This window comes from Lotus japonicus, chromosome 1 (assembly GCF_012489685.1).
Source record: "Lotus japonicus ecotype B-129 chromosome 1, LjGifu_v1.2".
NCBI classification, from domain to species: Eukaryota; Viridiplantae; Streptophyta; class Magnoliopsida; order Fabales; family Fabaceae; genus Lotus; species Lotus japonicus.
In genome coordinates, this window is record NC_080041.1 from 83,419,400 (window position 1) to 83,433,340 (window position 13,941).

The 13,941-nt window shown below is 36.1% G+C and overlaps 1 protein-coding gene across 1 annotated transcript; it reads left to right on the forward strand.

The window, feature by feature from the left end:
- Positions 1 to 8,988: 8,988 nt before the first annotated feature.
- On the forward strand, positions 8,989 to 12,599 carry LOC130732132 (pumilio homolog 12-like). The gene is made up of 5 exons (XM_057584243.1): positions 8,989 to 9,793; positions 9,917 to 10,079; positions 10,880 to 11,043; positions 11,132 to 11,390; positions 11,995 to 12,599. Exons 1-5 carry the CDS (start codon positions 9,144 to 9,146, stop codon positions 12,112 to 12,114), a joined length of 1,356 nt encoding a protein of 451 aa, XP_057440226.1. The 5' UTR covers positions 8,989 to 9,143; the 3' UTR covers positions 12,115 to 12,599.
- Positions 12,600 to 13,941: the final 1,342 nt, after the last annotated feature.

Genomic DNA, 13,941 nt, shown 5'->3' on the forward strand with positions numbered 1-13,941 from the left:
GGTATGCCAATGCAATGTCATGCTCAAAATATGATCCGGATAAAATGTCACCCTCACGATGACCCGAAGCATCTCGCTCCGCTAAAGCGTCTCGCTTTTATGAAGCATCTCGCTCCTATAAAGCATCTCGTTTTTATGAAGCATCTCGCTCCTGTGAAGCAGCACACTCCTGTGAAGCATCTCGCTCCTATGAAGCTGCACGCTCCTGTGAAGCAGCACACTCCTGTGAAGCATCTCGCTCCGATGAAGTCCGATCTGAGATCGTCCTTCGGAAAGCAGCACACTTTCCAAGAAATGTATGCATGAATGCAATATGGTTAGCCAAACAACGAATCGTCCTCACCAAGGTACGCGTGTCTAGCTAAAGTACATTGTCTCTACAATACCCTAAGGTAAACAAAGAAGTGCTAATCGAATTTGGTAACTTTCCTAGTCACTTGGGCTCACCGTCTCGATGGCCAACCAAACTGCTCAACGAGCAAAAGAATGCAGCTCGCACTCAGTGACCTTTCAACTTACCATGGCTCACCATCTCGATGACCAAACAAACTGCTCAACGAGCAAAAGAGTATCAACATACTCAGAACTGACTAGTTCCCCGGCTTATCCCTTGGATTGGCCAACCAATAAAACTTGCTCATCGAGCAAAGTGCCAACGCACAATGGTTTCCCCAGAAACCTGGATCCGACGACACTTCTCATTTTCAAAACTTAATGTTCAAGCCCTAAACTTTCGTCTGAGTCTTTTATCATTATTTTAAGGGTTTCGAGATTGTTTAATACATTATGGAGGTTCATCATGAAACTGTTTAAGTTTCGTCTCTAATCCTATTAGTTTCAAAGATCCCATAATTCCAATGATTCCCTGGAGAAGGTCTCAAAACAAAAGGTCCATCATCACCCAAGTAATGGCCCGAGAAGTTCCCAGGTAAGCTGGTCGGGCACAATGCCTCATTAAAAGCCCTTCTTGCCTTAGACAGAACAACCCAAGTTCTTACGTGAATTCAAATGGGGTTTTTCTAATATCATTTTCAAACTCAATTTTCCTTTGAGAAGGTCTCGATCCATAAAACAATAATAGGGTACGAACCTCGGTCCGTCCCATCAAACTTTATCTAAAAACTCGTCAGGAGTCTGACATAACTACCCGTTATCCACTATCTTGACGTTCCTCACTCATTCGCACAATTGCACGGTATATTCAATATAGTCAGCAATTCAAGTGCGTAATAGAAAGACACAATATAATCAATATAATCCAAATATCATGTGAACAAATAATCACATAGCCTATAGTTAACCATTTAACAATTAAGCATGCGAGTCAATTATCAACATATCAATGCGATAAATCCTAATCTCCCATGTCGACCGAAGGCCAGAAAACGGAGACACACGTCTCAATCAGTTCACTCGGCCGAAGCCTTTAGAAAACATTTTCAATCTAGACAATTCATATGCATAAACAATAATTCAAGTCGAATTTATCGACGCCTACAAAGCATTAGCTAGCAAGTAAGTTACCATAACCTCGAACTCGTCCAGTGTGTTCAAGCAAGGCTCCTTCACAATCCTCTTTTCCTGCTCCAAGTGTTCCTCCAAACGAATCTTTGAGCAAACGAAGCGAAAGTCAATCAAAACAAGTCAATTCGGTCAAAACAATACTAACTAGCGTTAGACAAAGCTTAAGAAGCTTCAGAGTACAATATTTAAGCATGGATAGACGACAGAACCTCGTTCGCTAAAACGAGCATAACTCGAGCTACAGAACTCGGAATGACACGAAACCAGCGCCAAAATTTCGACAATCGAAAGAGCTACGCAATGCCTCAGGTCATAGAGACCCAAAAATTATTTTTGGACACGTTACCCTAAGCAATAGGTTTCGGCCACTATGTAAAATAGGGTTTCCGAACTTTTTCTTCGATCTAAATCGATTCCTAGGTATTCCTAGGCGATATCTAGGCTAAGGAAACTCTCAGAAAATTTATCGAATCGAAAACTGTCGCAGGGGTATTTTGGTCAATATTTTTAGCTCGGAAACTCAAAATCATAATTTCGAAAAACAAATTAGATGGGGTCGATACCAACGACGATTATGGCGACTAATCTTACTAACTCTAAGCTCAGTCGAGGGTTTTAAGCCCAAAGGTTGGAACTTTAGCCAAAAATGGGTATTATGAGCAGAATTGAAACTCGGCGACATTTCGGCGAGAATCGGCGAAATGTAATCCGCTAAACATGCTCAGGGGCACGCAGGGAATAAGTTTAGATAAAAAGATGAAGTTATCTAGATAGTTTTGCAAAAACCTCAAAACTAAGAGTACAGAAAAGTATAGAGAAAAGCGGCAGAATTTACTATCAGAAGTAAGGAAAAGCGTCAGTACCTTGAGGTCTATGCGTAGCAACGAACTATGGAACGATCAGGCAAGAATCAGCGAAAAACTCTTCTCCTCCTTCTCCTCTTGTGGCCGCGGGTTTGGGTGGGTGTGTTAGTGAGTTTTTTTGTTTCAAGCTTCAACATATATATAGGGAATGAAATGGAAGATATTTATCAAGGATCGGATAAGTATGAATAGATATTTATCAAAGATTGGATAAGGATGAATAGATATTTTGTGAAGATATTTTTGAGAAGATATTTTGTAAACCGGTACAGATTTGTTTAGATATCGGAGGATTTAGCTCATAGAGTTAAGATAAAAATATGAGAGTGATTCCGATTCTTTCCTACTGATTCCATCGTATTTTAGACACGATATTCTCCCCGCCGAAACTTCTAATTCTTCAAAGAAATATCGGTATGATTTTTGGTTTTCGAGGCTTGTGTTTTATGCTATATATAGAGGTTGGAAAAACGCGGGAAAATGAAAGTTTCGTGATTCCGATTTTTCCGGCTTCATTCTCCGTGAATTCTAAGATAGGTTTTGGCGACATAATACCAAAACTCAAAAGAGGTTTCCTTGTATTTTAGGTGACTAATGTAAAGTCGGTGTAAAACTATTTTACCCGATAAGTTACTTTTTGCATTGAATGTCGGAAGAGAAAACTTCCTTCTGAAGAAAGATGGGAAACATCAAGAGAAATGGGTGTACGCGTGTGGAATCTTCATTTGAAGCTCCGAATAGAAAAAGTCTTCATCGTCGGTTGGTTCTAAGGTTTTTGAACTATCAGAGTTTTAGTTTCGGCAAACTTCCGATGTTTGGAATCGGACGTTCGTAGATCCTAGAGTTTCGCCTTGAAACGCTTGTTATTTATGGATTAAGAGAAGTTCTAACATTTCTCTGAAGATTTTTGGAATTAGTTTCCATCGTGCCTTTAAGTGAAAACTAGCTATTTGCTAGGGTTTCTGCCCTAGGTTCAAGCGTATATCGATCGTGCTATAACTTTTATCGACTTCGATACGATCCTTAGACTTTTCCTGAACTTTCTCCTTCATAAATTTATTCCATTCGATAAACTCTTGTTCAGGTTTTCCTTCACGATACGTCAAGCCTAATCGTGAATGGAAGTCTCTTCCACTTATTCTAAGCTTAAAAACTTGGGTCTTACAACGGTGTAGTAGGATTTTAAATTTAGATGACGTGTGACTTATTTGTTCTTTTTTTTAAGTTTATCCTAACTTGTATTGATGTTTTGTTAACTTGTTATGACTTATGTACCTTAGGTTTGATATTTGGTAATTTTATGCATGATTTTAATTGTCATTGTTGGATAATTTGGATAATTTTTAGTACTATTAGTGTGACTTAATCATTATTATAGTTTTAAAAGTATTATTTTTGCACGAGGTAATCTCTTACGAGATTACGTTACGAGATTACCTCCCCTTTACGAGATTAAATAATCTCTAGAAATTGACAACCATGCTTGAGAGTAGTATTACAAAATGAAATGCACAGTCACAAAGTTACGCCTAATTTCTAAGGATCAAATTTTGGATAGATGTTTAACTAGTCCAATATAATTATCTATTGGCTATGTTACACCTTATTGGTTTATTCTAACAAGTGTATAAAGTTTACTTAGAAGATCTGTTCATTATAGCATAGGCATTCAGATGAAGTGAAGTTTTAAAAAAAAATCTGTTTAACTATAAAATTATTCTGACTCATTCAACATAATAGAACCACAAGGAGTGACATAAGTGGTGAATGTGCATTTCCTTAAGGGATTTCACCTAGGCTTATGGCCCGGGTTCGATCCCCTCTGAGGTCAAAAATAAAAATCTTTGTGGCCAGGAATATCATTACCGTATCCCAAGCCAGATTAGTCACGTGGGGTCCCTTTCTCCCGTGGAGACTGGTGGCCAAAAGAAAAAAAAAATTCAACATAATAGAATCCTAACTACTTAATTTGACTCATCTTCCACACCATTAATTGCCTAGTTATTTCATTGCGCGTAACAGCATTAATATATATCACCGCGTTCTTTTAGTTTTGCACGGTAATTACGTTTCTCATATCTTACTATTTTAATTTATTGCTTTGAGTCTTTTTTTTTGATAACATATTGCTTTGCCTTTGAGTCTTTGACCTCAAGAATGAGACGAAGATTTTCCACAAAAATAAAGGAGAAAGCATAAAACACTATAACATTCAAATTAGCTCAAGATCATAAAGAAAGTTTCAAAATCTAAAAGAACAATATGTAAGTAAATAAATAATTTTTAAGTTATAAAACAATTAAATCTATATAATAGAGTTTGATACGAGCGGTTAGTGAATGTGTATAACATTTGTTTGGTTATTGTAATAAGTAACTTCCAAGATAATACTTCTATTTTTATTGTTTTAAATCATTAACTCTAAGAGCATCTCCAATGTAAGGTTCTTAATTCTTATTTTTGAGTTAACAACTAAGAACTGAGTTATTAATCATTGGAGGTGCTGACATGAAGTTTTTAGTTTTTAAAATTTAGAACTCAGTTCTTATATAAGAAGTTTTACTTTTTGAGTTTTTAGCATAAAAAAATATATTTTCTCTCTCATCCAAATTACTTTATTACTTTATGAATTTTGTTTTATTACTTTATGAAAATAAAAAGTATAAATAATGTGGTTGGTGAGACCAAATGAATAGTGGTAAGAACTAAGAACTCATGGTTGGAGCAAAATTGCTTGAGAGTTGCTTAAACACATGTGGCAATACAGACCTACATAAATAGTGATCAGAACTAAGAATTAAGAACTAGCATTTTCTTAGTTCTTATTTTTGAGTTAAGAACTAAGAACTGAGTTCTTAACCTCTTGAGGTGATGACGTGGAATTCTTAGTTCTTAAAAATAAATACGAACTAGGTTCTTATATAATAAGTTTTACTTTTTGAGTTATTAGCATAAAAAAATATTTTATTTTTCTCTCATTCATTTAATTTAAGTATTGAATTAACATTTAAATTGAAATCAAAATTATATGAAAATAAAAAATATTAATATAATGGTATTGTGGGACCAGATGAATAGTGCTAAGAACTAAGAACTCATGATTGGAGCAAAATCTGCAAAAAGTTGCTTAAGCACATGTGGTAGTACGGACCCACATAAATAGTGTTAAGAACTAAGAACTAAGAATTAAGAACTAAGAACTAGCATTGAAGTTGCTCTAACAACGACATTTGTTTTGCTAATAGTTTAGACAAGTTAAGACTTTATATTGGTCGTTCCGGCCAACCACTCTAACATTCACTTATTAGTTGTGAGTTTTTTGGGTTGATCAAGACGATAGTGGGTAGAGTGGTCATTTCGGCCGACCAGACGAATATGATGTCATTAAATACAAATATTAATATGAAAGATATATAAATTCATTTATTTAAACCAGCAAGATCCAACACAGTTGATAGATTTTTTTTAAAACCAACAAGGTCCATCATATATGATTACTCCTCCGTTCCTTAATATTTGTGACTTTAAGGGCTCGTTTGGTGGTCAAGATAGGATAAGAGCAGGATATGATAAATGATTGGATAATGACATGATATGATAGGAGTAAGATAAACTCTTATCATATCCTGTGTTTGAGGTGGACACGATATTGATAGAAACAATTAAAAATGTATCAAATTTTCCTTTGAAATAAAAAATTCATAATATTCATAAACCGATATCTTATCCTGTCAGGATAATTTCTATCCTAACTCCTCTCTTAGGATAACTCTTACACATGATAGACACGATATGATAAGGGACATGATAGTGTTATCATATCCTGCTGGTGCAACGAACGACATATTACATCCTGTATGCTTATCTTGTTCATCAAACGAGCTCTAAGGGTTTTACACATGTATTAAGGAATAAGATTAATGTGCTCTTGTTTTTATCAAAATTACCGTCAAACTTATTAATATACCCTTTATCTCTCTTCTTAACTCTAACACTTCAATTTTTTCTATCACCATTAAGTTAATGGTACAATTGGAAAAACATAATCAATGTTCTATTGAAATTGTAAAAATGACTGATAAATAAAAACAAAAAATAGATTAAAATAGTGACGGTTATAGTTATATAGGAATAAAGAGAGTAATATCCTCCTGAATCCTCATGCCTTGATTGCTAATATTTCAGGTATGACGTCAGACTCATGGAGATGCTTTGGGGACTCCACTAGCGCGTCTCAACCCCCTCCTAGGCTGGTGCGTTGGCAGGTTCGTGACAATGAAAGTTTGGTGCTTAATGTTGATGGTAGTGTTCGTGACACCCCAAACATGGTGGTTTTGGTGGCTCCTTCCGTAGTAGCTCAGGTCAGTGGTTTGGTGGTTTTTATGGCTTCCGGGATGATCCTAATACCTTACACCTCGAGTTGCTCGCTATCTTTCATGGGTTGAGTTTGGCTTGGGGTCGTGGTGCTCGCATTGTCGAGTGTCAATCTGACTCTCTTGATGCTATTACTTTGGTGAACTCTGCTCCTTCCTTGAGGCATGCTTATGTGCCCTTTATTTGGGGCATTAAGGATTTGTTGTGTCGTGATTGACCCGTGGTCGTATATCACACTTTCAGGGAAGGGAATGCTTGTGCTGATTTCTTAGCAAAGTTTGGATCGCAGCAAGACAAACCGTTTGCGGCTATTGAGCATCTGTTGGATGGGATGAGTTTGCTTCTTTTGGCGGATGTCATCGGTGTCTCTTCTTTGAGGCCTTAGCTCGGGTCTTCCCGTTTCTTTTTTTATTTTTTACGAAATGTACCCAAAAAAAGTAATATTAAAAAAGAAATTGATTTTTTTGAAAAATTTAATATTATCCAACATATGTATATTTTCAATTATTTCTTAATTTTTGAAAAACGAATATATCATCTTACATATGCATACTTCTAATTACATTTTTCAACAATTTTTTCGTTTAACGCACGGTGCTCCACTAATTTAAGTCTTCAAACCTATATCAAGACCCCACTTAATTTGACTCATTTCCCACCATTAATTGCCATGTGATTTCCTTCGAATATTACCTCGTACTTGTAGTTCTGCTCATTAGTTGACACTTGCCACTTTAGTTCTTGACCGAAAGGAATTCCTTTCTCCTTCCAAACTACGTTTCCAATCATTTGTGGCAACAATGTTTTATAATTATTATCAGATTCTTCTGCAGAGACCAAGTTAAAAAACAAAAACTCAGATTCAAAGTTTCACACTTTGAAGGTCAAATCAGTTTGATGTCCCCATCTTTGAGTACCAGAGTCCACTAACAAAAACTAGATAAACCACATGACCCAGGAATAATACTTATGAAGTTTCGTTGCTTCATCCCATGTATTTATATTTCTTTTCATTAATCACATCAAATTATCTATTATTTGGTTTACTTATATAGTGTTTGTTTGTAATAAGTTGAGTTTTGGAGGGAATGAAATGGAAGGGAAGAAAGAGATTTAATTATATATGAGAAGTTTCTTAATTGTTTGAGAGATTTTAAAGATGGAAACTTTGTGGTATATATTTCTAAAACCTTCAAGACCCCCTCTAAAACTCTTTCTCATGAGTATATTCTTGCCCTTCCTTTTTCTTCCCCTTCCCCTCATAGTCTTCCCCTTTCCTCTCTTAAAAACACACTCTTAGCTTAGGGTATATTCAACTAATAGTAGAAGACTAATCACTTTATTACATGCAATCAAACTTCTGCCAATGTACTTAAGATAAATGATTAACCAATTTCGCCGGTTTTTTAGATTCTATTGAGTTTTGATGAGCTTTGGTTTTGTGTAACAGCTAGAATGCTAGATCGGTATGGGAATCAGGTCTCGTTCAAATCAGTCAAACAAGTTGGTCCAGTTTGGTTCTAATAACATTGTCTTAATTTTCCGACAACTACATGAGTAGATTGGAAAAAATTGTGTGACTCCACTATTATTTTTCAATCTCCTCTCACGATATGCAAACCAAATAGAGAGATAACAAATGAATAATAATTGATTGTCACTCCAAACACACGCACATTTAGTGATTTACAAGAAGAGAATAGAAATAAATGAGAATTATGATAATGATGTGATAGAAATAGAAAAGACCATATAAAGAGAAAACAAGTGATCAAATGAAATAGATAAAAAAAGAAGTGTAAATAAATCAACACCCTGTTGAATTCTTAAGCTCCATCACCCTGTCGAACAACTAATTTAAACCTCCGCGACCCGACACCCATTAGGTAAATAAACATGACCTCAATTGAATTGATTTTAGTTGAAATTAGCTGAAAAAACAATTAAAATCTGAACCATTTTTGCTACAATTTGATTTTCCTAGAATGAGACAAACATTTGTTGCAAGACAGTGAGGGTGGTGTGTTGACTGGAACTTGAAAGGAAAAAGCCCACCCCATATGTAGTTGGGCTGAAAACGACAGGGGAAGGAAAGGATTAACTTTATATAACACGACACAACATTGACAACATAGGAACACAACACAAACCAAACACAGTTTCTCTCTCCTATTCTCATGTTTGTTTCTCTCTCTAGTTTCTGAGCATGAAAAGTTACTATAAATTGCATGCAGAACGCTACTCATAGGAATACTCCCCTTCCCATCCTATCCCTCAAACCAAACCAAATCAAATCAATTCACTTTCCTCAAAATTAATCAAAAATCCAAAACCCTTTCCTTCCCCTAAACCTCCCTCACTCTCCGACCACCACCGCCGCCGATGTCATCGTCCAGAGGTTTCGGTTTCCCAATCGCCGCCGATGATGCTTCACATTCTGATTCTTTCTACCTCTCTAGCTACTACCACCCAAAACCCCTCCTCCACAAGAATCAAACCCTAGAAGACGCCTTCACTCGTCTCTCCCTCTCCACCTCCGCCTTCAATCCTCCACCTCTCGATCACGCTTTCAGCCGCCACGCGTTTCACCCTCCCAATCTCACCCAAACCGGGTTCAACGCCGCTAATGCTGGTTCTGAATCGCTGTCGTCAGGGTTTCTGGATTCTGTTCCTCTGTTGAGGCAGAGCTCCGGTTTCTTCAACGGCGGCGCTGGTGATTTGTTGGGTGAAATCGGTGAAATTCCAAGGATGGATTTGAACGAGTGCTGGAGGGGGAGTGTTTTGTCTTTTGCTAAGGATCAATATGGATGTAGGATTTTGCAGGAGAGGATGAAGAGAATGGCGGCTGAGGATTTTTCCTTTATCTTCCTTGAGCTGATTGATCACGTGACTGAGCTCATGGTGGACCCTTTTGGGAACTATGTTTTTCAGAAGATGGTGGAGATTTGCAGTGATGAACAGAGGACTCGCATTGTTTTGGTGGTCACACAGCCTAATTTTCTCTTGGTCAGAGTTTGTCTCAAGCCACATGGGTATCTATATTGTCTCTCAACATTCTCTGTTTGACTAGTTTAAGATTCATGTCTTGTTTCTTGTCTCTGAAGTTATCTTGATTGGAAATTTGTGGTGTTTCATTTTGCTTTTTCTTCTTTCAGAACGCGTTCTGTGGAGCGATTGTTGGAGAGTGTCACCAATGAAGAGCAAAGAGATCTCATTATGGCTGCTTTGAGCCCTGGTGCTGTTGTGTTAGCTAAGGATACAAATGGTCATCGTGTTGTTCTGTATTGTTTGAAACATTTCTCTGGAGAAGCTACTAAGGTAGTTTTTTGTTGTGTTCATTGGACTTTGTTTGAATTCACACATTCAATTTTGATGTTAGCATTTGGAAATGACTAATGTATTGAAATGCTGGACATGTGTGAGGATAAGGCTTTTGTAAAATGTTTAAGTGCGTGTTTGGATACACAATGGAACCACGGTGAGCCAAATCACGATGGATAGAAACAACTTTCCTTTGCTTTTGGATTGTCCAATGTGATTTTGACTTTACTGTGATTTCTTGTCGTCTATCCAAACATTCACCATGATCTTATCATGGTCCATGCCATCAGGAAAACAGATCCTTCTACTTCATGTTCAAAGGGTTGACTTGGAGCATTTTGAAGTTGACTTCCATCTGACTTGAGCTGGAAGTTATTTATTCGTTTGTGGAAGTTCTGTAATGATATACAAACTGAAGTTCTGTGAAGTATTTTATTAGTTTGTGGGACCTTTTAGCCTTATGTTACTCTTGTTTGAACATGTACACTTTACACGTTTTCCTTTTCAGTGTTGTCAAATAGTGGTTATAGCGGCGCTCTGAGGGCTCACCGCTATTCCGCTATTTGCCGCCATGAGGGCAAGAAATAACAGATTTTTTGCTTTCCGCTATTTTCCGCGGTCCGCGATTAACACTGTTCCTTTTTTTCATGCACATTTTTGTTTTGAAGTAAATGAATAGTGACCAGAAGTTCAAAATAAAGGGGAAAAAAGTTCACTAATGTTACTGGATAATTCTCGATTTGTCAAATTACTTCACTTTAGTTTCATCAAGTTCTGATTGTTTACTTTCATCACAGTATCTTCTGAATGAGGTGGCAAACAACTCGTTTGGCATAGCCAAAGATAAGACTGGGTGCTGTGTGCTGCAGCAGTGCATTCTCCATGCTATTGGAGAAACCAAAATGAGGCTGATTGCTGATGTCATTGTAAATGCTTCCCTCCTAGCTGAGGACTGCTACGGGTTTGTATTTTACAAGTATCAATTTTTTTCCTAGTATATGATTCACTATACTAAATTTTTCTCGTGTATTTTGTTTCCCTGTCTGCAGCAACTATGTTGTGCAACATTTATTGTCTCTGAAAATACCAGTAGTTACAGAAAATCTACTCAGACAACTTCAAGGGAAGTTTACATATCTTGCCTGCAACAAGTATGGGAGTAATGTGGTGGAGAAGTTCTTTCAAGAATCAGGAGAAATGCACTCAATGCGTATTGTTTTAGAGTTGCTCCATGATCCCAATGTCGCGAGGCTTCTTGTGGATCCATATGGTAATTATGTCATCAAAACGGCCCTGATGATATCTAAGGTCAGTATGCACTGCTTGATCTTTGTGTTTAAATGTTTATGCATTACTCTAGATTCCCCTATTTTCATAGCCCATCAATCTAATTTAGTGCACATTTGGCAATCCTTCTACAATTGATTCTTAAACCAAAATCGATTATTGGGAGAAACTTATGTGGGTAGCTTGTGAGAAATAAAAAAGCTGATCCAAACATTATAGTAGTTCGTCGACATCTTAGCTGGTGGCTAAAGATTGAATTGCAATGGTTTGGCTCTCTTACGTGGAATTTTTTCTCAACAAAATAAAGCTCTACTTGAAGAAGCTGGCTATTTTTTTGTGCCTTTAGAGGCCTAAATTATAATCCAAACTAAAAGACTTGAAATGGCATTGATCTGTAGACAATTTTTAGCAGAGGATAGTTTTTGCTCTTGTTGAAAACTCCTCAGTGGAGACAAATCTGTATCATGTGGTGTCTCTTGGAATCTGCAAAGTAATATAAATAAACCTTGTATTATACTCATTATTCTATTATCCACCTTCCTCTTTATAATTTTAAATTGCTAGAAAGCTCGTTTACTGGTTTGTTGTGATAACTTGAATTTTCTCTCTATTTCTTAAAATGCAGGGAGCCATTCGGAATGCTTTACTCCAGCTGATCCAACTAAACTCCACAATGATGCGAAACAACCTCTATGGCAAGAAGTTACTTGATAGGTTTGACAGGGGAAATATTCGACACATTTAAACATGCATTACAGTAACTTCTAAATTGCTCAAAAGATTTTTCATGGCCACAAGGAGATTACACTTTTTGACTACCTCCTTTTTTTTCTTCTGTCGCATTACTCATACTTTCATAAGATGTCTTAGGTTGTGTGTTGTTTGTAGTTTATATGTTAGTTTCTCTCAGTTTTGTTACTGGCATAGGATGGAAGGACTTGGTTCTCAGAGACTATAGAGGACAATGCTCAGCTGTATAGGAGATAACTAGCAACATACATGATCCTCTCAAGGGAAAAGCTACAATGGTTGATACAAATTTGTGATATTCTAAGTGTAATTCTTGTGATTCTACTGTTATGTACCCAAAAAATAAACCATCAGGATAGATTTCAAGTGTTTCTAGGTTCCTTATTTTCCTTCCATGTAGGTCCTTTTGTAATTTTGTTTCATACTTTGAAACATTATTTTTGAAAGATTTGAAGTTATAAACATATGTTTGTGGCTTTGTGCTTAGGAAATACGAATGATATTTTGAAAATGAGTTTAGAAGGACTGTTTTTATTTAAATGTTGGGATATAATCACTTTTGAAGTGATATTGTAAAAAAAAATGTTGGTTCTATATTTTAAAATGAATTTTGCTCATTGGAAAATAAATACTGTTCACTTCTCTCAAAATTAGTTTTAATTGTTGTAAAATTGATTTTACATAAGCAATCATGGTTTTTAAAAACTTCAATAATAATGACACGCCTTATATACACTCAAAATTTTTCTTGATCTCTATTTTCTCATCACCCCCATCATATTTACATGATTACACCTATAATTTGTTTCTCTTCTCTTCATTTATTTCATATACTCCCTCCGTTTCAAAATAACTGTCTACTTTATCAAAACACACACATATTAAGAAGTGCAATTAATTTTGTTAACTTTTAGAAAAATATCATTTGTTTTCCTACTTTACCCGTTAGAATGTATCTTTATCTCTCCTCATTTGTAAGGGTATTGTTTGGAAAACATCAATTAATGCTTTCTTGAAATTTCAAGTGTACAAAATTTTCTCTAATGTGGACAGTTATTTTAAAAGGGGAGTACCAATTTAGTGTCTACTATACATTTTCTCTAATGGTTTATTTGGTTTATCAGAGAAATTGGGAAGATAGAAAGTGAGAAGAAATATTAGTAGTGTGAAAGTGGTGTGAAAATAGTAGATTGTTTAGTATGATAAACAGAGTAAAATGGATGAGGTAAAATTTCCAAGCATTGTTGCATGTGTTTAAACTTTAAAGACAATTTCATCCAACCATATATATAGGCGGGGGAGTCTAAGATGCAATATGTCTCATATCACACATATGACACTCACTCACAAGTCAACTTTATTACACTTTGGAACCACTTAGTGTATGTTTGGTACACGATTAACAATCACGATAAATAGTCACCCAAAAAAACTAAGGAAAGTTGATTATATTCAAAAAAGATAACACAATTTTTCGCATTACACGTGACTAAACTTCTAGAATCAAATTTACTTATGGTGATAAGATAATTTAGATAACACAATAAAGGAACTTCAGAAATAGTAATCTAATCAACAACTATAGAAGCATAATCAAGCTACCTAGGACATCATACATGGTAGGTAGAAATAGAACAGGACATTCCATATTATGGCAATGTATGAAAGTGATTAGTTAAGGGCATTTGTTTTTGCCTTTGGAGTTCTTCAAGTCCCTGTAGCAAGGACACTCATGTTTGTTCCCATAAGTCCCAGATGGCACACACTTGCACTTGTCACAACAGATCCCGCAGAACTTCAAGCATCTGTCCTGGATCGAAGC